The 26,357-nt window shown below is 35.7% G+C and overlaps 1 protein-coding gene and 1 pseudogene across 3 annotated transcripts in view; one reads left to right on the plus strand and one right to left on the minus strand.

Moving 5' to 3' along the window:
• Positions 1 to 26,357, minus strand: part of Thoc2 (THO complex subunit 2) — a 114,979-nt gene that overhangs the window by 47,712 nt on the left and 40,910 nt on the right. For all 3 annotated transcript variants that reach the window (XM_060375258.1, XM_060375257.1, XM_060375256.1), the window contains exons 8-12: positions 13,291 to 13,457; positions 11,756 to 11,848; positions 10,389 to 10,544; positions 9,480 to 9,652; positions 8,225 to 8,420 (exon numbers count right to left, since the gene is read on the minus strand). In XM_060375258.1, coding sequence (XP_060231241.1) covers positions 8,225 to 8,420; positions 9,480 to 9,652; positions 10,389 to 10,544; positions 11,756 to 11,848; positions 13,291 to 13,457 — 785 coding nt within the window. The remainder of the gene's footprint in view (positions 1 to 8,224; positions 8,421 to 9,479; positions 9,653 to 10,388; positions 10,545 to 11,755; positions 11,849 to 13,290; positions 13,458 to 26,357) is intronic.
• LOC110544378 (DNA repair protein SWI5 homolog) lies at positions 19,644 to 24,747 on the plus strand (annotated as a pseudogene).

Consider the following 26,357-nt stretch of genomic DNA (forward strand, 5'->3'; position numbering starts at 1 on the left):
TGTAAACTTCAAAAATTCTAGTTTTTTTCTTTTCTGTTTGGTTTTCAAAGACAGAGTTTCTCTGTGTAGACTTGCCTATCCTGTACTCACTTTGGAGACCAGGCTGGCCTCAAACTCACAGAGATCTACCTGCCTCTGCCTCCCGAGTGCTGGATTACAGGCATGTACCACCACACCCAGCTTCTAGTTCCTTCTGTTTTTGACATATTTCCATGTGTGTGTATTAATTTCTCTTTATTTATTTGTTGATGGAGATTGTTTAATTACATATCATAAATATTGGTAATAATTTGGCCAAGTGACAATGAAGACCTCACTTCAAAATACTTATTTGTTTCTGTACATGCCCAAATAATGTAGCATCAGGAGCTGTTTTAAAAATTGAAAGAAAAAAAAAGAAAATGAATCCCTCACAGAAGTACAGGAAAATGCAACCAAACAGGTGAAGGAATTGAATAAATCCCTTAAAGAAATACATGAAAATACAACCAAACAGGAGAAGGAAATGAATAAAACTGTCAAATACCTAAAAAATGGAAATAGAAGCAACAAAGAAAACACAATCTGGACATAAGCCCCCTGCACATATGCAGCCATTGGGGCAGCTTGGTCTTCATGTGGGTCACCTGGCTAGTGGGGAGGGAAGAGCCGTTTCTAACACAGATTCTATTGCCTGCTTTTGGATCATTTCCCTCTGGGCAGGGCTGCTTTGCCTGGCTTCAGAGGATAAGGATATGCACTTGATCTTGATGTGCATATCTTTTTCTGGTGGAAAAGGAGAAGGAAAGGAGGAAGGAGGGAAAGAGGAGGATGGGAAGAGAGGAGGGAGGGGGCACCCTTGGGGTGCTCAGTGAAATTTCATTGTATTGACTCTTTGTAAGGGTTAGTAATATGTTCTCATTCTAAGCCAACTTGGCACTTCTACTTGGCACTTCCCTTGCTCTGACTTAGAATTGTCCTTAAGAATCATTCTATTTCTTTTCATCTGGAAATTGTTCTTTCTATAAAACAAAACATAAAAGAAACTGAAATAAAAGAACAAGAACAACAATAACAAAAATAAGTCTAAAATATCTGCGACACTGCTGATAAAACAACAACAACACATCTTTGTGCCTGCACTATCCCAATATAGACTGAACCTTGAAATGACTTGTTTGGCAATGCTGTCTAGTCACTTAAAAATAATGTGAAAGCTAAGCATAATAGCTCATCCTTTTAATCCCAGCACTTGGAAAGCAGACCTCTGAAAGTCCAAAGTCAGTCTAGTCTACAGCTAGAGCTACATAGAGAATCTTGGTCTCAAACAAACAACAAAACTGTTAGTGATGCCTCTAAGTGAATATATGTATAAGGATAGAAAATAAAAAATACAAAGAAAGAACTAACATCTAAGGACAATCTAGACATCAGGGGAAGGTGTAGTTCAAAAACTCAAGCATGGGAAGAAGAAAGTTATGATGTAACAACAAACATTTGATTTTCTTGTTAAAGAATGGTGTCGGTTTGTATGCTTTCAGTACATTACTAAAGAAGCCTAAATGTTTTGTTTTACCTAACAATGATTTGGAATGCATACCAACATATTTTCTTTTTCTAAATGGCAGGTTGGAGAAAATACAGTTCATTCTCACAGATACAACTGAGTCAACATATATTTTGTCAGCAAATAAGGAGTTCAATTATAGAAAAGTGGTCTTGCAGAAACAAAACTAAATAGCTATTGTTTGTGGTTGATGTTGTTGTCTCTGAAATAGAGAACTAGTTAAGTCAAGTAACATACAGTGTATATGATAGGAGGCAGAAATGAGGATAGGCCATAATTGGGAAAACTAGGCTTATCCTTTAGCAATGTTCAAGGCAGTTAGGATACCCCTTTTCCTACTATGCTGTGATTTTAAAAACCTGATAAAATTACATAGTTTTATTCCATGGAAATAAAATATTTTCATAGTAATGTAGCTGGTTTACTTACCTGAGTAACTCAAGTGAGTTTCTAATGTCCATGTGTTGATTCTTTATATTTTGTAAGCAAAAATAAATAAATAAATAAAGACGGGGGGGGGGACAAAACAAAGCTACCCAAAGGAATGACAAACTTTCCAATCAAAAGCTGCAGGAGCTTTTAGTAAATAAAAAGGGACATGCAAATCAAAGCAAATGTTTTTGAGATAGAGTTTCTCTGTGTAGCCCTAGCTATCCTGGAACTTACTCTGTAAACCAGGCTTTCCTGGAACTCACAGCAATCCACCTGCCTCAGCCTTAAGAATGCTGTCAAAGCAAATTTTTAGAAGAAGATGAACACATTCTACCCTATTTATATTTTCTTTTTCTTTCAGTTTACTTCAGTTTTAGATTGCGGGTAACATGCAATTCTCAATGCTACAGTGAACGCCAGGCTAAGACATGAGAAAGACATAAGAAACTGGGTACAAGGTATAGCTTTTTACTAAATGCCATGCACTAAGATTTTAAAGAGAAAGAGGACACAATTCAATCTTTGCGGTGACAACTTTTGAGCTGCAAAATGTCTGAAGTGCTTTCAGCATTTGAATTTTTTAATTTATTTTTTATAATTTATTCACTTTACATCCCAATTGCAGCCCCCTCCCTGTCTCCTCCTAGTCCCACTCTCCCTCCCTCTTCTTTCCATCCCCCGCCCCTAGTTCTTAGAAAAGGTAAGCCCACCTCCCCTACCAACTGACCCCAGCCTACTAAGTCTCATCAGGACTGTCTGCATCTCTTCCTCTGTGGCCTGGCAAGGCCACCATGCCAGAAGGAAGTGATCAAAGTGTTCCTCTTACTAGGGACCCCACATGGAGACTGAGCTGTTCTGCCCAGTTTCAAACAAGGGACCAGTAGCATGTTGGGAATATGTTAGGTAAACGTGATAACCATTTACGTTTAAAAGAGAGCACTCAGCTATGTTTAGAAAGGCCATCACAATGAACTAGGAGGTCCCAACATCACTCTATACAGGCAGAGCAGATGATGGCACTGTACAACAATATTCAGCACCAAAATAATAATAATAATAATAATAAAAGAGAAGGAAAAAGAAGAAGGGTGATTCCTCAAGAAACACTTTGAGAGTTGAGAGATAAAGAGAGAATTATAGATAAAACTAAACAGTTTCCTATGGCTAATGACCTACTTTAGTGCCTTTAACCCACGAATATTTCAAATGCTACTTAAGACTGTACATTACCTCTGATTAAAAAAAAAAAACACTTAAGATCCATGACTAGAAAATATGGAAAAACTATGGCACTATTTTAACTTACATACTCTTTATGCTAACTACTAATTATTAAGTACCTACTAGGAATGATATTAGATTAAAAACTGCTTCAACTATGCCTCAAAACTACTCTATAATGTACTTTGGAGCATTTCATTTGCCAGAAAGGATCCAAAACATGTCCCATTAAAATAATTTCAAACTGGCCTGGAGAGATAGTATAGCAGTTAAAACCACTGACTTCTCTCCTAGAGGACCAAGGTCTGAGTCTCAGCTTCCATGAATCAGCTAGCAACTACCTGTAACTCTAATTCCAGTAAATCCAACACTTTATTTCTGGCCTCTGCAGACTTTCCACACATATGCTAAACAACTGTAAGTGGAGGCAAAACAACTACATACATAAATACAGATTTTTTTAAAATAATCAAGTAAAAGTAAAATAAAATAATTTAGAACTTCTGAGGGTAGTGGCACATGCCTGGAATCCAAGTACTCAGGAGAGAGAAGAAGGAGGATTTTGAGTTTAATGCAAACTTGGGCTAAATATAAAGATAAAATAAAAATAATAATTTGGAATTAAAAATACAATTCATTGAAAGAATTACAAGAATGGGAGGTTACACCTGGAAATTCTTTCATTTTTTTCCAGTGTTAGATACTGCTATATTTAAATAGTTCCCATTATAAAATAATAGATAGCATATATATCTAACTTCTGAACAGCTTAAGTTACAGCTTAAACCCATCAGAGAGCAGCAACCATGGCCCCCGTGCAACCCCATGGCCAGGGATCTCAACAAGAGCCACAAGGTGATGAACATCTACAAGCCGAGGCATAGCCAGCTCTGCTGACACCTCACCAAGCACACCAAGTACATGTGAGACATGATCCATGAGGTGTGCAGCTGTTAAATCAATGATAGCCAAGTAACAATCCATAGAAACACCAAAGTTGGGTAAGGAAATAGAGACAGATGTATCTCATTAGGAAACTGAAACAGAATAGATAATTATGGGTGAATGGAGGTAGGGCTAGAACAGACAGATGAAGGGGTGAGGGGAGCAGGATAAGGAATGGATTACGGGGAGAAACAGCTAAAATTAAGGGCCATTTGAGAGGTAGTATGGGAATCTAATGCAGTAGGAGTGTCATAAAATATACACATATGTGAAGGTAATCTAAACGAAATCAGCAAATAATGGGGGAGACAGAGTCAACTGGCCATCTCTTGTCACCAAATGAAACTTCCAGTACTACGACTGGCTTACATCTAATTGGCCAAAGGGGTTTCATGGGAATCCCCAAACAACCCAGGCTGTTGTTGGGTACATAGGCTGCTCTCCACAAACTTGACAATAAAGCCTCACTGCTGTAAAAACCACCTACACAACTCAGTGAAAATGGAGAAGTCAAGCTGGTGCCTATAGAGCACCTTCATCCCTACATTCTAGTGTCTTTAGAACAGAAAGATACTCTACACACTACCAAAAGAGAAACATAAACAACAACCCAGTCAGATACCCTTTCATCTACAATGGTATACTGGATGCATGATAGTGCAATGGTGGTACAAAGCTTGTTCCAGACCCTCAAAACTCCCAAAGGATAATCAAATAATCTTAATATACTAAAAGAACAATTTGGTCTTTGGACTAGCAGCATCAATATGACACGGGAAGATATTAGAAATGCAATTTTTCACCTTCCACCCTAGGCCTATTGATCAGAAACTGAAGTTAGGGCCAACAATCTGCATTTTAGTAAGCCCTGCAGGTGACTGTGATACATGCTACAGTGTGATAAACACTCTACAAAAAAAATCTTATTGACTTCAAGCTTATTAAATATTTTCACACACAAAATGTGAGAAAAAATGATTAAAATAAGTATAATTTATATGATTACATTATTTCTTTTCCAAGTATATAAGCTGCTTCCTAAAAATAGGAGTTGTATAAGGACCATGCATGGCGAGGACCTAGATCCCCTGTTCAAATGAAACCCAGTGGTTGCTCTAGTAAGCGGAACAGGGACTGTCTCTGACATGAACTCAGTGGGTGGCTCTTTGTTCACCTCCCCCTGGGGGAGAGGTGCAGCCTTGCCAAGCCACAGAGGAAGATGATGCAGCCAGCCTTGACCTGATAAGCTAGGGTCAGATAGAAGGAGACGAGGACTAAGGAAAGGGCATAGGGGGGAAAGAGGGAAGATGGGTGGGACTGAGAGGAGACAAGGGAGGGGGCTGCAGCAGGAACACAAATTGAATAAATTGTAATAAATAATAAATAAATTAAATTAAATTTTTTTAAAATAGGAGTTGTATAAACAACCTCAATTATACAAGTAGTATGTGTTAATAAATTTAATTGCAAATATATTGCTTGGAAATAAGACCTTATACAATATTTAAAAGCAATTTTATGAAAAATTCAAATTGGAGCTCAATAAAAGCCTTTGAAAATCTGTAATACAAAACAAATTGACTAGTGATCATAAAGCGATGTTTCTTTAGGTCTTTGTTGTGCTGTGTTATATTTTCTAGGGAAGAGGACCTCATTATGTTGCCCAGACGATTGTCAAACTCCTGGCTGAAATAGTCTCCTGCCTCCACATCCCAAATGCTACAATTACAGGCATGCATCACCACATCAGGTTGGTAAAATATTTTAGTGAACAAAAATAGACCAAAATTGTACTTTACACTACCAGGGAAAAATTCATTTTCCTAATGTTCCTATCACCACTCTAATAATGACAAGCCATACACTTCTAGCTCATAATGGCCCTGGATGTTCTAAATGGTTATTTTTCTTTTCCATTATCCTTCTATTAAAAATACAATGGACTGGGGAAGAGATATGGGATCATCAAGGTGGGGAGGTAGGAGATGAAGAGAGAATAGGGTGGCGTGTGAATGAATGAGATACTATGATATATCTATATGAAAATTAAACTCATTATTTTGTATACTAACTTAAGAAAATTAATGAAAAAAAGAATAGAATGCAGTTAGCATAACAGTGATAGAAGAATTCACCTCCATAGAAAGGGGGAGAGAAGGAAAGCAAGACAGCTCTAATAACTATGTACCTTTGTAGCAAAATTTATATGTCCATCTTTATATGTAAAAGTTCCATACATACAGCTCCAAGGGATCTTACATCCTCTTCTGGTCTCCCCTGGCACCTGCATCCACTTGCACAAACCCCTGCCCATCCCACACATATACACATAATTTTTAAGATAGTTTTACACTAAGGCAAACCAAACTGAAAGAATTTTTCAAAAAACATACATATTGCAAAGGAATAGGACTTAATGTCAGAAGGATAGTCATATCAAAAATAAAAATATAAAGGAACACTTCACTAAAAAGAATTTTAAGTAGCAAATAAATGGATGAAAAGATACTCAACATCATTAGTCAGTAGCATGACAAAAACTGGAACTACAATAAGACACTACAGCTCACTAGGATGACAAATTTAAATATTACCATACCATGTGTCAGTGAGAATGTAGAGCATTTAGAAGGCTCAAGTAATTGCTCTGAGAAATGTACACTATAGATACTGGAAACACTGGCAACCAGTTTTTGTAAATTTTTCTTTCCCTTTTTTGCTTTCTTCAAGAGAGGGTTTCACTGTATAGCCCTGGATGGCTTGGAGCTTGTTCTGTAAACCTGGCTGGCTACAAACTCATATAAAGATCTGTCTGCATATGCCTCCTGTGTTCTGGTATACAGCACAACATACAGCACTGACAATTTTGCATTTTTTAATAGTTAAACATATATTTATTTCACTAACCAATCCCATTTCTGCAACACAAAAAAAAATGCCACCCAAAAGTATAGATATTCACAGAAATAAACTAAATATGCATCACCTAGTAAATGTATCAATGACTATGTCTCTATATAATGAAATATCATTACTCAGCAAAAAAACTACTGACATATGCTATAACTTAAATGAATGAATCTCAAAACAGTAAGTGAAATAAAACAGAAAAGAGAACATATAATTTTATTTACATGAGATCATAGAAAAAGCAAAACTATAGTGATTGAAACCAGCAACAAAGAGGGGAAACTGACCTACATAAAAGAGTAAAAAGGTAACAATGTTTGTGAAGAAAATAGTCTCCTGATTATTTGAGGTGATTATAGCAATGGGTAAAACTAGATAGATCGATAGATAGATAGATAGATAGATAGATAGATAGATAGATAGATAGATAGATAGATCGATAACAGATATCTATCAAAATTTGGAAATTAATTAAGTCTTAAATAGACTGGAGATATATGTTATATGAACATTCTATGTCTCAGATAGTTTTAAATATTCTGTGTTTACAAATGAGGTAGTAGCACTGCTGGTACTATTAGATTTCTTGGTTTAAGTGGTAGGTACATGAGGATTTAGTTTTAAAACAGTCACTGAACGGTCGTCACAAATTATATATTTTTCGGTATATATAATTTATTTCAATAAAAACTTTACTTAAAAAGAAAATAGAGGACCTGGGAACAAAGTGCCCCAATAGACCACATACTTAAAACATACAAAGCCCCAAGCTCGATCCCTATCACCAAAATTAAGTAGTAACAGGCCCTGAGCTATTTGAGGTTGGAAAGACTCCAAACAATGAATAGTAATGATTTAAAACTGCATGCAAGAAAATATATAAAATACAGGTAAGGGGAAAGAATAGTAAGGAAGTACTAGTTACAATGCTATTCAAAATGTAAATATCCAAAGATTTTCCTAAGGGAAACACTTGATGAATCATATACCTAGATCTGCAGTTTTAAAATAAACACACAGTCACTGCTGGACTTTCCATAAACTCAACAAAACTTTCCATAAATTGTGTTTACTTTGTTTTTATTTTTATAAATACTCATGAAAACAAATATATTTACAGTATTTTCAATTTTAATTTAAATTTCTATTAGGAAGAAAAATCTTACTGACCTCCTTCATAAATGACTTGCCTATGCGCACAACTTTTGCAAATAAAATGGGATCGTGAGAAAGGTGAGGACCAAGGTAACAGAACATATTGAATACATCCCTCCTCAAATCTTCAAAGCTCTCTACTTGCTTCGGTGCTCTCTTGTTTTGCAAAGCACTAACGGGTGAGCCTTTAGCACCTTTAGGAACACCAACTCTATAAAAAAAAAGCAAGATTTAGAAATCTATAGACTATACAACCTCCAATATCTTAACACAATCATTTTCTTGCTCATATTTGCTTTATCTATTCTAATCACCACCACTTTATTATAGTAAATAATTCTCAACTGGTAAAGAACAAATTCAACAAGTATGAAAGCAAAACTTACAGAATTTTTCAAAATAACAACTTAAATAAAGGAACTCTCTGTGTAGATCTCAAGCACATTTGACATATGAGTTTAACTTAAACTAGGCCAGCACATAGAATGCAGTTATAAGAATGAAGAGTAAGGGATGAACTTCAGATATATAACAAGATGAAATCAAACATTTCTCAATCTGGGTACCATTCCCTATACTAAGTATGAGGAAGTAGCAGTAGGTAAGATAGCTGTACAAATTTGTCATACTAAAAAAGAGAGCAAGCCCAGTTTTTTCATGCTGACTTTGAAGTCACAAGGGTTGATCTCTGAGAAGAGGACAGCAGTATCTATACCCCACTTTATAATAAAAGCAGCTCAGAAGTCAAGAAAGCCAGGGCTTTTGAAACAGGCTCTGATCTATGAGGCTGAAGCCAGAGGTGGTACCAATACTACTCTACATTCACAACAAATAGGCTGATGTCTATAGGACTAGTTGACACAATCGGGATAATGAGAGGAATTATACAGTAATTTCCCAAACAGCAGCCCAAATGTCAGAATGGTAATGCCTTCACTCAGAGCCATTAACCCAAGAGTAGAGAAATGGTTCCCCTAAGGTTAGTAAAAAGAGAACTTTCTGCCTCCCAAGAATTAAAGTCAAAAACAAAAGAATGGTATTTTCACTCTCAATAATACAAATAGGCTCTGGAAGCTTAACCTATAGTTTTCATGTTACACTGCAGCTAGAATACTGGGAAATTAGGAGAGAAGTCATATACACATGGCTCCCATACACTGTGAATACTTATGTTTCCAGAAAATATACTAATAGATATGTTAGATTTAAAGAAAAAAGATAGTAATCTAAAAACTATTTGTATCTTAATGCATAATACAGAAGAACAAACCTTCGGTAGAGAGGCTCAACTGTTATGTGAATGAGCTTACAAATAGCAAGAGCTATAAGTTTATGTGATGCTGCATAGTACGGAGGCATCTGATCCATAATGTTCTGTGCGTGTTGCCAATCTCCGATCTTTAACAAGGCTTCCAACAAACCAAGTTTTTGGTTATCAGGTGGCTAAAAATGAACAAACATAACAATGACATTTGAAAAACAGATATTTCTTTTTAAAACTTGAACTAAATTATCACAATAATGTACATCAGAAGTTGCAATTACTGGGAAATTTTTTTAATTGCTTTATTTTTAGTGACTTGAGGAAAAAAAACAGGATCTTTTTTCTTGTTTTCTGTTGTTTAATTTTCCTGTTTAGCACTTACATAGGCATTACAGCTTATAAACTTGGAATTAAGTTGAACTTAATGCCATACTGTGCAAGAGAAATTAGAATTCATTCATCTTTGAGAATCCCTTTAAGATTTGAAGAATATTACATATACAGCATTTTGTGACTTTTTTAATTTTTGAAATTTATAAGAAAAAAGTGCAGGGTTTTTGTTTCTTTGGTTGTTTTTTTTTGTTTTAGTCTGGTTTTGGTTTTTCAAGACAGGGTTTCCCTGTGTAGTCCTGGCTGCCCTGGATTCGCTTTGTAGACCAGGTTGGCCTCAAACTCAGAGATCTGACTACCTCTGCCCCCCCAACCCCCAACCCTCGTGTTAGGATTACAGGCATGCACCACTGTGTCCAGCTGAGCAGTTTTCTTTGTAAAGATACCATTCATATTAAAATCCAAATGAGTATTACCCAAATCAAATTTTATATAATCAAAATTAAGGAATTCGACTTCTATAAGGTGAGAAATTAAATTTCATGATTCTAAACAATGTAAATTTTACCAGTTTAAATAATATACCTTCTCTACTTTTTCATCATCTTTGTCCTTTTCTTTGTCCCGGTCATCATATTTTTCAGAAGATAATACAACCATTGTGAGTTTTCTTACAATTTGCTTAGCTTCTACAATTTCTCGTTTGTATTCATCCATAATGCAATTATCTGCTGGAAGAAGCTAAAAATAAATCATTAAAATTTTGTAAGAATTAATATAAATAGCTCGCACATATAAAAAACAGATATTGTTATTTAATTAGTATATCTATAAATAAGACCATCTTATTCATTTCTATGGCTTCTTTCCAAATAAGTTTGACTTATTGTCCAATAATTTTAAAAGGTTAGTACCTCAGTTTTGCACACATTTTATATTCACATAGCAGTAAAATGTTTCATATCTTTGGTATGCTAAAAATTCTAAATTCATACTACAGTGTTGCTTACCACTGAATATGTGCAAAATATCCCATTGAAGAAGAAGAAAAAAAAAACAGGAGGAAGGGTGCTCAGTGGTAGAGCAACGTTTTATCAGCTTGACTAGGCCCTGTGTTTGACCTCCAATACCACCAAAACAAACAGAAACTGTGTATTTCTCCTTTAAAATGCAAAATTCAAATTAAACAAAGTACTACATATATGTCAAAAGGGTAGATTTGAATGTTCTACTTTTCAATTACAAAAACTATTAATAATTTGGTGTCCCATAGTAAATCACAAACTAATTTCTAGATCAATACAAAAAAGAAAATGGTATGCATCTTGTCAGCCTTCCATTGTGGGGGCTGACTATCTCAAATCCAGCTACCTTGTACAAGTGAACTTATAAGCATTTCATAATAATAAACCTGACACAAACAAAAACATAGCTCCCCAAAATTAGTTTATTATAAACTACAGTAAGCTACTATAGAAATGTTTCTACTCCTGTAAAAATGCATAATCTATTTCAATAGCTAAGGTTTATGTAAGGTAAAGAACCAGTCAACATTAAAGGTAAAATAATAGATACTGTACAGCAATGTTTACCTAGAATTATCTAGGTAATCCCCTATTTCCTACAAGTCACATATAAAATAAAAAGCCCTACAACTGCACTGCACAGTACTTAACCTTTCTCCCATGGGATAAACACTAGTGATTATTAACAAGAGCTCTATATGCAATCTTGACTCCTATGAGTGTAAGTAAGAGGAATTTAACTTCCATAGTTGGTCAAAGAAGAGAATCCATTATGTTTTTAAGGTAGACAAAGAAATAATGTATTATGGCTTCAAAAAGTAAAATCTGGGAGTCTAGAGCCAGCACTAAAGTGCTATATAATTGACTACTCCTCTTCCTACCCCTGGGATGGAGAAGTAAACACTATTAACAGAGCACTTGACTTACGTGCACATAAAGATCATCTAGATCAATGAGATTAAATTGCAGAAGGACTGCTGCAACTCTGTACAAAGATGAGGGTGTCTCACCACTTGGTTCCTGAAAGAGGAAAGTTCCTTAAGGTATAATGTAAAATTTAAAATTTTATCTTTTTTCTACCAATCAGCAATAAAAATTAAGTAATACACTTCACTATTTTTCATTATAAAATCAAACATCTGAATATTGGGTAAAGATTTTTGCTAGCATCTCAAAGTATCTTCAGATGAGTACAAGAAAATAGTTTCTAGACTAAGTATCTTTTACAAGGCATAAGAACATTTGAGTAATCCTAGCACTAGGTGAGGTAGAGGCAGGATCTCTGTAAGTTTGAGGGCAGCCTGATCCACAAAGCTAGTCCATGACAGCCAAGGCTACACAGAAGAACTGTTTCAAAAAACAGGAAAAAAAAAATCTCAGTGAAAGCTGAAACTTGAATAGAACGTGAGGTTAAAACGATATAACACCATCTGCATTTCTGCTTATGAAGTTGTTATGGTGGTTGTTGTTGTTTTTGTTTTTTTAATAATTGCTTTTCAAGTAGTTCTCAGTGGCCATGCAATGCAGATAGGTAGGACTGACAAGTGTGGAGGTACACGCTCTAAGTATGCCTACTTACACCTTGACTTTCTCTTCAAAAGAGTTCAGATGAATACATCAGCATTTAAAACACAAGTTAAATTTTTTCTACCTTTCCATTTCAGCCAGTGGTTTCTTCATCAAATCTAAAATAATCAGATGCCTTTTAAAATCTGATGAAATACTTGGACTTATTTTCCCTATATTGAGTGGGCTCTAAAGCTTCTGTTAGGAAAATAAGAAGCAGCTGTGGCTAATTTTTTAACAAAAGCTTATTGCCACCAGAAACTACTTTTCATTACTTAGGCACCTCCACTAAATCTTTTAGAAAACAGCAGTAGCAATAATATGACAGACTGAAAGAGCATTAACCAGAGAAATAGGGGATCTTCAGTTACAATGCTGATTTAATAAAAAGTAATTTAATATGTTTCAAGTACTTAACATCACTAAAATATCCTTCATATAAACAATCAAATCCTAAAATAACATATAGTGAAAGGCCTACAACAATCTAATATTCATCTATCTATCCAAGACAAATCTACCACTCCGTTTCCCATGTTACAGTACAGGCACGTGCATTTCTTCAATTGGTTACATATTCCCACACCACCAATCTTTAGTCTAACAGTTTCTTATTTCTGCATAGAAATTTCTCAACACACTCCTACTCCTCCAAGTATTACCAGACCCTTCTCTTGAGACAAAATTTAATTCTGCTTCTCTCCAGAGTTTCTCATCACATCACTTATACTGTCAATAAAGTTCTCATAAGAACATATCATTACCTTTCCACTTTTCCTCAGCTAAATTGTTTGAGCAGAAACTAGAAAATAATACAGTGAAAATAAAAAAAAAATAAACTACACATAAAACATTATGAAGGTAGCCTATACATACACATATATACACATTTTTACCTGGTAAAACTTGAATTTGAACCCAAGAATATGACACAGTGTTTGCGGTTCACACATACTCATGTAAGATTCTAACAAAGATATAAAGAAATCATCATGTTCTGGCCTGCATTCAAACACTTCTAAAATGACATCCAAAACTCTATTGGGATCCAGATTAAAGCATCCTGAAACAAAAGAGATACATATAAGTTTGAAACTAATTACATGTCATCTCTAGTAAAGCTATCAATAATCATAAGACCTAGTGAAAGAAAAATATTTTAGTAACTTATTATCAAAGTATGTGTCCCCTCCTTCAGAGAAATTTCTTCTCAAGAATATTTTTAATAGCTACATATCTTACAGATGAAAATAGAAATAACCAGAGGAATGAGGTCTCTTTGGTTCCTGTAGAGGCTTAAAGAAGCCACACTGAAGAGATGAAACAATTTCTTTTGACTTCAGAGTTTTATATAATTGTAAAACTCTAAACAATAAGTTTCAGTATCCAAAGTTCCATTTCCAAATGACGGCTATGGTGGAACATGGGCGCTGTTGTGCTTATGCATCTTAAAAAGACTTCAGTCAACCCTAAGAACCAACAGACAAGTCATATTCAGAGAAGTCCTAAGCCTAGCTCTGTAATTCAACCACCATTACATTAACACACACAAATACACACACACAGAGAGAGAGAGAGAGAGAAAGAGAGAGAGAGAGAGAGAGAGAGAGAGGAGTCAAAAAGAGATAAAAAGAGAGACAGATCTTTATGATTTCGGAAGAAGATAAAAATCATCCTGGAATAGAACATGTGGAAACATAAAGAAATGACAAAACTGAAATAGCCATGGACTCATTCTTCCATTTAAATTTTACATAGCTATCCACTAAGTGTCCTGAGCTTGTGATACACAATTAAGACACTGCCTCTTCTATCCTTAAGGAGAGTCCATGCATTTTTAAGAATGATCACTGAAGAAATACACTGAAAGTTAAGTGGAGTTTATTCAAAGATGGACAGATACAAACTAAACCAGATGCAAGCAAGAAATATGATTAAGTTGACAATGACTGTTGTAAGGATGAAGCCAAACTGAAATTCTTAACAGAAAAATAACAAAGCAAGGTAATATAATAAAGAATACTAGGAGATGCCCATGTATAATTTTAGGAAAGACAATAAAATTTAATAATCATGTTACACATAGGATAAACTCTTCACAAGACAAAGAAAATCATGTTTTCAATTTAAAAATAACAACTAGGAAAAATTCATTTTTTAAGAAGTTACTAATAAGGCTGCAGATACATCTTAGTAGAAAGAGGGCCTAATTACCATGCATAAGGTCCTAAAGTTTAATCTCCAGCAATGAAAACACATTGATGGTATACACAGACACAAACCCAACAAAGAAAGAAAGAAACAAGCTAATAAAAATCTGCAGTAGATGATTCCTAAGAAATATTATTTATAAAAAGAAAAAAAAAACATGATAAAGCATATATCTGAAAGCAAGAATCAATGGATCAAAATTCAGAAAACGTACTTAAAATAAAAGCATGATTATCCTGAAAAAAATTTTAAAGTATGCTTGAGGGTTGGAGAGATGGCTCAGAGGTTAAGAGCACTGTCTGCTCTTCCAGAGGTCCTGAGTTCAATTCCCAGAAACCACATGATGGCTCACAACTATCTACAATAAGATCTGATGTCCCCATCTGGTCTGCAGGTGTACTCGGCAACTGAGCATTGTATACATAATAAAATAAATAAATCTTAAAAAAAACATGCAGCTTTAAAATAAAAGATATGCTTAAGAACACTAATAACTATCTTCTTTTACATAGTAGGGGATAGAAACTTCAAATACACAGTCAACTGGGGATGTCTCTGACTCATCCAGCCTAGGTAAGAAGGGTTTATAGCTAGTCTTATTGCATCTTGTTATGCCATGTTCAGTTGATATCACTGGTGGGCCAGCTCTTTTCTGAAGGGAAACAGAGGAGCAGTGGGGAAGAGGGGAGGTGGGAATGGGGGTGAGGATGGGAAAAGAGGAGGCTCCAGTTGGGATATATTGTATGAAAGAATCGGTAGGTAGGCGGGAGGTGGGTGGATAGATAGGTAGGTAGGTAGAGATAGATACATAGATAGATAGATAGATAGATAGATAGATAGATATATGTATTATATGAAAGAAAATGAATGTATAAACAAATGAATGAATGAAACAAAAAGTTATGCCTAGGATGGTGGTACACACTTTGAGTTCTATCATTTAGGAGGCAGAAGCAGGTGGATCTCTGAGTTCAAGGCTAGCCTGATCTACAGAGATAATTCCAGGATAGCCAGAGCTACACAAAGAAAACATTTTATTATTGGTGTTGTATTGTCAGAGGCAGTAATAGCAGTATTGTTACTACAGTAAGAAAAGGTGGAGAAAGCCAAGTAGCTTTCCTTTTAAAGAGATTTTCTAAAAAGCTGATAGTTGACAATATGAATCTGGAGTGAATAAATTTTATATTCAGATTCTACCAAGCACTCTCAAAATAACATAGTCAAAAGAGTTGAATGTCCACAAATCTTTCAAAGAATTGTTTGGCCTCACATTTTTTTTTTAAAGTATTGCTCTGGTCATATTACAAGCAACTAAAAGAACCGATGAGATTGAAATAGAAAAGACTCTCATCCTACTTTTCCAAACCAACTCTTCAACCTAAGGTACCAACAAATAAAACTGTGGTACAACAAAACTAAAAACAGCTTCTGGATGACCCAGTTAAAGAGATGAGACAATGTAAGAAAGAATACAATATTCCAAGTGAATAGAAAAGCTTTGGAAATTCAATGTCACTGATTAAGTAGCTACAAACTGTCAAGGGAAAAAAGGTAACACACTGAAAAGAAGCCAAACCAAAAACACATAGATACAGCCAAATGGCTCCCTGGTGAGGAAAGGTAAGCAGAAGCCCCATTCAGAAGGTAAGGTACTCCAACCTGTTCAAAAGAGACTGGAAGGCCTACTTTGCAGCAAGCCCACAGGCCTCACCAGCCTCAAATCCAGACACATATTTTAAAGACAATAAAATGACAGCCAAGGGCAGAAATCTCATTATTGACACTTTGTGACTCAGAGAGCAGAATTAAACTTTTGCTTAAAACTGAGCAATGCTGAGTGCCTGAAGAATGAGAATGCTAATTCCAGGTGTAGGAGGATTAGAGCAATAAACAACTATGGATGGTGTATGGGTGCTTTCTTTTGTTCTGTCTCCCTAACAGAGATACGTCCAGGTTAAAGTATACCACACATCAAATGGAGTTAACAGGTATCTATAGAACAGTCTATCAAACAGATACAGAACACACATCCTTACAAGCAATCTATGGAGCCTACTAGAAATACAATACAAAACAAGTCTCCACACATAAAAAAAGTAAAGGAGTCCTTTTATCAGATCATAGTGAAAAAAAACAGCAGAAGAAATTATATAAACCACAAATAATTGGAAACTGAACGACAAACTCTAGGATAACTAAAACGGGCCACTGAAGAAACCAGAAAGAAAAATAAAAAAATAAATTAAAAAAAAATTCAAACTGAAAGCACAGCTCACCAGAAGCTATGAGATACAGCTCAGGCAGTTTTAAGAGAAAAGATTATAACTATGAATGTTTACATTTCCATAATCAGTAAGCTTATGATACACTCCTAATGTCGCAGAAAAAAAAAAAAAAAGAACAAGACAACCTGAAAAACAGTAGGTGGCAAAAAATACTAAAGATAGAGGCAAAAATTAATCGAATAGAGACTAAATAAACACAGAATCAACAAAATGAGAAAACAGTTCTATGAAATGAGGGTGATTAACATACTAACCAAACAAAGCAAAGAAAGAACATTCACATCAGTAAAACAGAAAGGAAAAAGGGAATTTTACAACATAGTCTAATAAAATCCAGATGACCATACTTTGATAACTTTTATAAAGACCTGGAGGGGACAAGAGCTCCAAAAGGAGACCAATAGAGCCAATAAAACTGAGCCCTGGTGGCCCTGCAGAGACTGATAGCCAACCAAGGACAAGGCAAGGAGAAGACCTAAAACCCAGGGGTTCAGATATAGCCCACAGACTCAGTATCCAAGTGGGTTCCCTAATAAGGGGAGCAGGGGCTTTCTCTGGCATGAACTCAGTGACAAGCTCTCTGATCACCTTCCTCTGGGGGGTACAGCCTTCCCAGGCCACAGAGGAAGACAAGTCCTGATGAGATCTGATAGGCTAGGGTCAAATAGAAGGGGAGGAGGACCTTGCCTTATAAAGTGGACTAAGGGAGAGGCATAGGGCGAGAAGAAGGCGGGAGGGTGTGAATAGGAAGAAACAAGGGAGGGGGATACAGCTGGGATGCAAAATGAATAAACTGTAATAAATGATAATAATAATAAATAAAAATAAAGAATGACGATAAGAAAAGAAAAAAAACTGGAAAATCTAAAAAAAAAAAAAAAAAAAAAAAAAACAACAAAACAAAAAACTAGATAAATTCCTAAACAGGTAAGATCCATCAAAATCAAATCAAGAAGATATAAACGATTTAAATTGAGTATTAATAAGCAATGATATTGAAACAAAAAGCACCTGCCAAAAAGAAAAGCTCACAACTACACAGACTGACTACCAAATGTTACCAATCATTTTAAGAAAGTGTCAATTAAAAAAAAATTGCCAATATCAATACTCCTGAAACTGTTCCACAAAACAGGAGAGAAGAAAAAAGTCAAACTCATCCTATAATAATCAGCATTATCCTACTAGCAATAACAGATTGGAAAACAACAAAAGAACAGATCAATTTCCCTAAAAAATACAGGTGTAAAATTTGTCCAAAAAGGTATCTATAAACCAAATTCAAGAACACTTTAGTAAGATTATGGCCATGCATGGTGATATACATACACCATTAATCTCAGCACATGGGAGGCACATTCAGGCCAATCTCTGAGACTGAGGACACCCTGATCTACAGAGCCAATTCCAAGCCAGCTGGGAGACATAGGAAAACTTTGTCTTACAAGGAAAATTAAAACTTCATTATAGAAGCACAAAAGATCCCAAATAGCAAAGCAATCCTTAGCATAAAAAGTAATGCTGGTGAAAACATAATACCTGATTTCAGATTACACTACAGAAGAACACTAACAAATACTATATGCCCACAAATGAAATAGATGATCCAAAAATAAACCACAGCCATGGAATTTCTGACAAAATAGCCAGAAACATATATTGAAAAAGAGATAGCCTTTTCAACAAATAGTGCCAGGAAAACAGGGTATCAACATGTAGAGGAAGGTAGATATACATCTCTCTTCCTCCACTGAGTAATTCCAATGGATCAAATACCTTAATGTAAGACCTGAAACTTTTAAACACTAGAGAAAAATACTTCTCGATTTAAGCATAGATAAGGACTTTCTGAAAAGGACTCCAATGGCACAAAAAAAAAATCTCTAGAATTGACAAATGGAATTATGAAATTTAAAAGATTCTGCCCAGCAAATTAAATGATCACCACAGTAAAAAGACAGTCTATGGAACAGAAAAAAAATTGCCAACTACTTATCAAATGAGAGATTAGTAAGTAAAATATATAAGAATTACAAAAATTAAAAAGCCTCCCCCCCCAAAAAAAATCACTGCAACAAAAAGTGAACACCTCAAGCAAATGAACAGCTTGCAAAAGAAGAAATGCAGATGGAAAATACTTGAAAACATGTTCAACCTCCTTAGCCATCCAAAATATTCAATGAAAACTGCTTTGATAGGCTATTTCATCCTTGTTAGAATGACTCTCACCAAGAAAACAATCAACATGAAAACACTGGTGAGGATTCAAGAAACCCTTATTATTGCTGGTGGGAATGTAAAATGATTCAGTCACCATGCAAGCCAGTATGAAAGTTCCTCAAAAACACTAGAACTACTACACAATACAACAGTACTACACCCAGGTAGTTAAGAAAAAGACACTAAATTCAATATACTATGAATATATGTGCACATTCATGTTTAGTGCTGTACTATTTGTGATAGCTAATAGAAATGAAACTAGCATAGATGTTCATCTTCAGATAAACAAATTTAAAAAATACACAAGAGCTTGACCAGCCATAAATAAAAAAATAAAACACTACATTTGCAAAACTGGAAAGAGATTATCATTATATTAAATGAAGTAAGTCAGATTCAGAAATAAAAATTAAATATGGATTCTTTCATATAAGGAGTCAAGATAGAAATGTTTCTTCCTCTCTTCTCCCCACTTCTCTGGAGAAAGGTAACCCTAACAGAAGGGAGGAAGAGCTCTTAAGAAAGGGGTAATGAAATTCATGTATCATAAAGCCAAAAGTAAGGACTATTGTGGATCAGCAAGAGGTTTCTGAAAGGATAAGAGAGAATATAACAAATTATGTATGTGCAAGCGCATGTGCATAAAAGTTGAGAGGAAAAGAATATCCTAATGAAAATCATTATTTTATACACTAAAAATAATAACTTTACAAAGTTTAAATGAAGGTATTCAGTTCTAATTATGGAGGAAATTTTTTTTTTAATTTTTATTTTTTTGTATTAATTACAGTTTATTTACCTTGCATCCCATCCTCCCTCCCTCATCTCCTCCCTGACACTCTCTAAGTTCACTGACAGGGGCGAGTCTCCTCCCCTTCCCTCTGACCCTAGGTTATCAAGTCTCATTAGGACTGGCTGCAATGTCCTCTTCTGTGGCCTAGCAAGGCTGTTCCTCCCTCAGGGAGGAGGGGAGGAGATTAAAGAGACAGCCATTAAGTTCTTGTCAGAGACAGTCCCTGTTACCCTTACTAGGGAACCCACTTGGATACTGAGCTGCCATGGGCTACATCTGAGCAGGGGTTCTAGGATATATGCAAACATGGTCCTTGGTTGGAAAAACAGTCTCAGAAAAGACCCCTGTGACCAGATATATTTGGTTCTTGTGGAGCTCCCGTCCTCTCCAGTCTTACTAACTACCCTTAAATGATTCCCTGCACTCTGCCCAAAGTTGGTTATGAATCTCAGCATCTGCTTTGATACACTGCTAGGCAGAGTCTTTCAGAGGCCCTCTATGGTAGGCTCCTGTCCTGTTTCTTGTTTTCTCCTACTTCCAATGTCTATCCCATTTGTCTTTCTAAGTGAGGATTGATCATGTTACCCCTAGTCCTCTTTCTTGTTTAGCTTCTTTGGATGTACAGATTTTAGTATGTTTATCCCATCTTTTAGGTCTAGTACCCACTTATAAGTGAGTATATACTGTGTGTGTCTTTCTGCTTCTGGGATACCTCACTCAGGATGATCTTTTCTAGATACCTCAGTGGGTAATTATGAAGTTAAAAGCCTAAGCCAAAAAGATCAACTAAATCTAAAATGAAGAAGAATCACTTCCATTCTCCAATGTTAAGCTCAAATAAACTTACTTATGCGTATTTTGCCCTAAATTTTTTATACATTCCAAGAATAAACAAACAATGATCTACCAGTCAAATCTACTTGACTGTTGGCTATTGTAAATAAAGTTTAAATAAAAGTTTCATCTTTTTTATGTGCTACCTGTATCTGCTTTCACCATACAATGAACCATATATCCAAAAAGTATTTACTTTCAGCCTTTACAGAAAAACAGTAAGGTAACCCAGGCAGGATGAAATATGCCTATAATTGCAAAAGTCAAGAGGTTGAGGCAAGTAAATCAAAATTCTAGATTGGGCTGAGTGACATGCAAGAAACAAAACTCAAAAGAAAAGAAAATGAAAGAAGAAAAGGTGTTTGCTGGACACTGATTCAGATGAAACCATTGCGATCGTTTTTTTGTTGTTGTTGTTGTTTTGTTTATTTAACTGTGTATATTTAGGGTATTGAAAATGTTTGGGTATATGTTAATAGCTTAATTTGGAAAAAAAAATGAGGCCACCTCTATTTCTCCTCTGATTTGTAAAATATTCAGTATATCAGCCACCTTGATGTAAAATTCACTTGAAGGGATCTATGTGTTAATAGTCTACTAATCATTTTTCATCCTTACTTAATAAGTTGCTCTGATTCACTGTCAGACATTAGATAGCAATCACCACCACACAATATTAGCAGTTCTGCTTCTGGGCTTATTTACATAGTCAACAGCACAGGCTAAATGGTTACATGTACTTTCATCTGTCAGAATCTTCAAAGATGATAAGTGAGGATTTCTCCAGATCAAATCAAGTTTCCTGAATACGACTGTATACAACGTACATACCTTCCAAAGTAGGTATCAGTTTCTCACAATGGCTAATGAACATCAGACCTAAGATAGTTTTGTATGGAGTATTACCTAAATAGATTGTTCATTAAGAGAAAACAATGGAAAGGAACATGGAGAAACGTACACAAAGACACCATAAAAAAACAGGATGCTGTACAGCTGAAGTGTATTGCTCAGTAAGACAACTGCACTAAGAGTAGATATAATTAAATTAAACAATGAAAAAATATTCAATTAAATTAAATCTTTAACCTATATTTCTACAAGAAAGTTCCTTTTTCAACCACCAGAGGGAACAGACATCTAGCCATAAAAAAAATAAAAAACACTGAGTCAGGGATCTAAGCTTTCTAAATGTCTCTATGTCGGAGAACAGGAGCTAGTAATCACTATAAACACCACAAGAAAAGGGCAGGATATCCATTAACTCTCCATTTAGTTATTTATTTAACAGCAATTAAGCCCTAAGAATTGGGAACTAAACAAAGAAAAAAAAACAAACAAACAAAGCAAAACAAACAAAAAATCCCACTGTACTCACAGAGCTTACATTCAGCTGATGGTAGATACATAAAACTCAATGTCTAAGTTTGTTCTAAGACTGCCTTAAGGATGCCAAAATCAACAGATGCTATCGTCTGTTATATAAAGTGGAACAAAATGAGCATATAATTGATATAAATGTTCTTACATACTTTAAATCAGAAAAAGATTAGTAATAAGAACTAATACAACATAAACTCTAGTAACAGATTTTCCCATGAATATTTTCAACCTTGTAGAAACAGAGGACCAACTATACTTGATATTCTGGTAAGTGCTAACAAGAAAAATAACCTGAGAAAAATAAGCAATACTGAGAGTGGTAGCCAGGGCAGCCATGAGAAGATGGTATCTGAGTGCATCTGGTTTACTGTACTTTATAGGATGTCAGATGGATTAGAATAAATGCAGACCAAGAAATCAAATTGTTTACATTTACGGATTATCTGTAAGTGGAACATGAGCATGAAGTGGAGATGTTGTCACATTGTTCTACAGAGATAATAACCTCTTTTCTATGAGCAAAGTTGACGAAAAGAAGTGCAAGATTTTCCAGTTACATAAAAGCATACCTTCAAGAAAGTTGTTCTTTGAAATACTCTCAAAATAACAAAGAGATAAAAAAGGTAAAAACCCGAAAAAGTAAGAAAGAAAGAAAAAAAAAAAAACAGGATAAAGAAGCGAGCATAAAAAGGACATAAAATGAAAGCAAATGCCAGGAGGGTTTCAATAATATAAGATCTTAAGAAGGAGGGAACACTATCTGAAGTAAGGACACGACACAATACACAAGGAAGAAAAAAGTACAGTATAGCAGTACTGACAAGCTTTATAAACTAGAGAAAAGAGAAATCTGCGGGAATAAAATACACAAACTACTGTGGAAAGAAATTTGTACTTAGAAGAGTTTTGAAAAAAGGTCACTGAGACAGTCAAGAGTCCTTCCGGGCTACAGGCTCACTCATTTGATTTTCAATCACCATAGGACAAAAGTAAAAAAATAAACTAGATAGGCCACCAGAACCTGACTTCAAAGAAAAAGGTAAATTTCAATTAAATGTAGCCTGAACTTGTCCACTGGGAAACACCAAAATTCAAGCCAAAGAATAAGAAAGACTAAAATAAATACAGCTTTATTTGAATGCCTACATAAAGCATTAGAAGAAGGGAATAAAGATTCAGTCAACTTGTGTGCCTTAGTCCGATATAAACTCCAAAAATTAACAAGAAAAAAAGAAGTTGAGAGTAACTGGCAGGTAACTTATAACCAATGAGGCGCAAAACAATATTCCTCCTGGGTATCATAAAACATATGATTTGATGCAACTACAAAATATTTGCTAGGTAGAACACCACCTGATAAATAATCCAGCGAGTCTTGCCAATCTTAGAAAAGTAATAAGACAAATGTTATTTTAAAACTAGAGAGAACAGAATTTAGTATGATTATCCTATATGACTAATAACCACTTATAAGTGAGTATATACAATGTGTGTCTTTCTGCTTCTGGGATACCTCACTCAGGATGATCTTATCTAGTTTCTACAATTTCTCTGCAAATTTCATGATTTCCTTGTCTTTAATTGCTGAGTAGTATTCCATTGTGTAAATTTACCAGAATTTCTGTATCCATTCCACAACTGAGGGCTATCTGCATTGTTTCCAGATTCTAGCTATTACAAATAAAGCTGTTACGAAATTGGCTGAGCAAATTTCCTTGTATACTTGAACATATTTTGGAAATATGCTTAGGGGTGGTATAGCTGGATCCTGAGGTAGCACTATTCCTAATTGTCTGAGAAAGTGCCAGATTGATTTATAGAGTGGCTGTACAAATTTACATTACCACCAGCAATGGAGGGTACCCCTTTTTTCACATCCTCTACAGCATGTATTGTCACTTGAGTTTTTAGTCTTAGCCATTCTGATGGTTGTGAAGTACAATCTCAGGAACATTTTGATTTGCATTTCTTGAATGACTAAAGACTTTGAGCATTTCTTGAAGTGTTTCTCTGCCACTCGAAATTCCTCTATTAAGCTAATCAAGAAGGAGGACCGTGGGTAAAATGCTCAATCCTCATTCAGAAACACAAATGGGATAGACCTTGGAAGATGGAGAAAAGAGAGAACAGAACAGAAGCATACCATAGATGGCCTCTGAAAGACTCAACCCAGCAGGGTATTAAAACAGATGCTAACTCTCGTTGCTAAGGCAGCCGTTTAACCCCAACCCTGGACCCTTCCGATGATCGTCCATTGCCCCTCCAAGTACCTCGGTCCTCAGGGCTCAGGAGGTCTGAGGCAGAACTCAACCAAATTTGCCATGCAGCCTTCCATTCACCGCGGTCATTGCCCCATCCTAAACAGGCTGATGAGATCACTGAAGTCTTTGATCTCTGACACTCAGAAACTGAAGGAGAAGCGAGACATGCTGGACAGGGAGATTACCCAGTTGGTATCAGAGGGCTACCGTGTGATTGAACTGGAGAAACACATCTCCCTCCTCCATGAGTACAATGATGTCAAGGATGTAGCACAGATGCTACTGGGCAAACTGGCTGTGACCTGAGGTGTAACCACCAAGGACCTGTATCAAGATTTTGATCTAGACCTGAATGACTGAGCAGAATTGTAAAATTTCATCCACAGCACAGTCCACAGGGACAAGTGAATGGGAACATGAAGAGCGGAGAGGCCAGACAGTACATTTACATGGTTTCCAGATTACAAAAAAAAAAAAAAAAAAAACAAAACAAAAAACACTAGAAATCCAAAATTTTTTAAAGAGCCCAAACTAAATTTGGGGCGGGTCCTAGAAAAGAGGGGTGTTGGGAAGGGTCCGATTTGTTAGTGCCAAGGTGTCTAAATATATTTGTGAATGGAAAAAAAAAAAAAAAAAAAAACAGATGCTAAGACTCATAGCCAAACTTTGGGCAAAGTATAGGAAATGTTATGAAAGAAGGGGGAGATAGAAAGACCTGGAGGGAAAAGGAGCTCCACAAGGAGCTCAGAGGTCATTTTTGAGACTGTGAAAACTCTGGGGTCTTTTCTGAGACTGGTACACCAACCAAGGACCATGCATGGAGATAACCTAGAACCCCGACACAGATGAAGCCCATGTCAGCTCAGTATCCAAGTGGGTTCCCTAGTAATGGGAACAGGGATTGTCTCTGACATGAACTCAGTGGATGGCTCTTTGATCACCTCCCCTTGACAGGGAAGCAGCCTTACCAGGCCACAGAGGAAGACAATGAAGCCAGTCCTGATGAGACCTGATAAGTCAGGGTCAGGTGGAAGGGTAGGAGGACATCCCCTAACAGTGGACTGGGGAAGGAGAATGAGAGGAGAAGAGGAAGGGAGGCCATAATTGGGAGGGATTGAGGAAGGGGGCTACAGCTGGGATACAAAGTGAATAAATTGTAATAAATAAAACATTAAGATAAGTGTGTTTTAATGGGAAAAAACTAGAGAGAACATTTTTCTGCTATATTCTTACAACATCCTGCTACTTTCAAATATAAAGATAAAATATGTAATAAAGTCCCGCATGAATGAGTAAATCAAGCTTAAAAGGACTATTATCACCAGGAATCAAGAGTTTTCTAAACATTTTATTAAAATGTTATTTATTTTCTACCCTCTATAAAAATATCTGAGAAGAGACTTTCAAAGGACCCCTTTGGAAGGTTCCTGTCCTATTCCTTGTCTTCTCCTCCTTCCAATGTCTATCCTGTTTGACCTTCTGAGTGAGGTTTCAGCTTCTTCCCTAGGGTCCTCCATGTTTAGCTACTTTAGGACTATAGATTTTAGTATATTTATCCTATATTCTATGACTAATACACATTTACAGTGAGTATATATCATATTTGTCTTTCTGCTTCTAGGTTACCTCACTCAGGATGATCTTTTCTATTTCCTACCACTGGCCTACAAATTCCATGATTTCCTTGTTTTTAATTGCTGAGTACTATTCCCTTGTGTAAATGTACCACAATTTCTGTATATTGAAGGAGATACTGAAACTTACAACCAAACTTTGGGCAGAGTACAGTAAGACTCATGGAAGAAGAGAGAGAGAAAGACATGAAGGGGACAGAAACTCCACATGTAGAACAATAGAACCAAAATACCTTGGCCCAGAAAGGCCTACAGAGACCAATACTCCAACCAAGGACCATGCGTGGAGAGGTCCTAGACCCCATGTTTAAAGGAAGCCCATAAGTTGCTCAGTTTCCA

Source organism: Meriones unguiculatus, chromosome X (assembly GCF_030254825.1).
Source record: "Meriones unguiculatus strain TT.TT164.6M chromosome X, Bangor_MerUng_6.1, whole genome shotgun sequence".
Classification (NCBI taxonomy): domain Eukaryota; kingdom Metazoa; phylum Chordata; class Mammalia; order Rodentia; family Muridae; genus Meriones; species Meriones unguiculatus.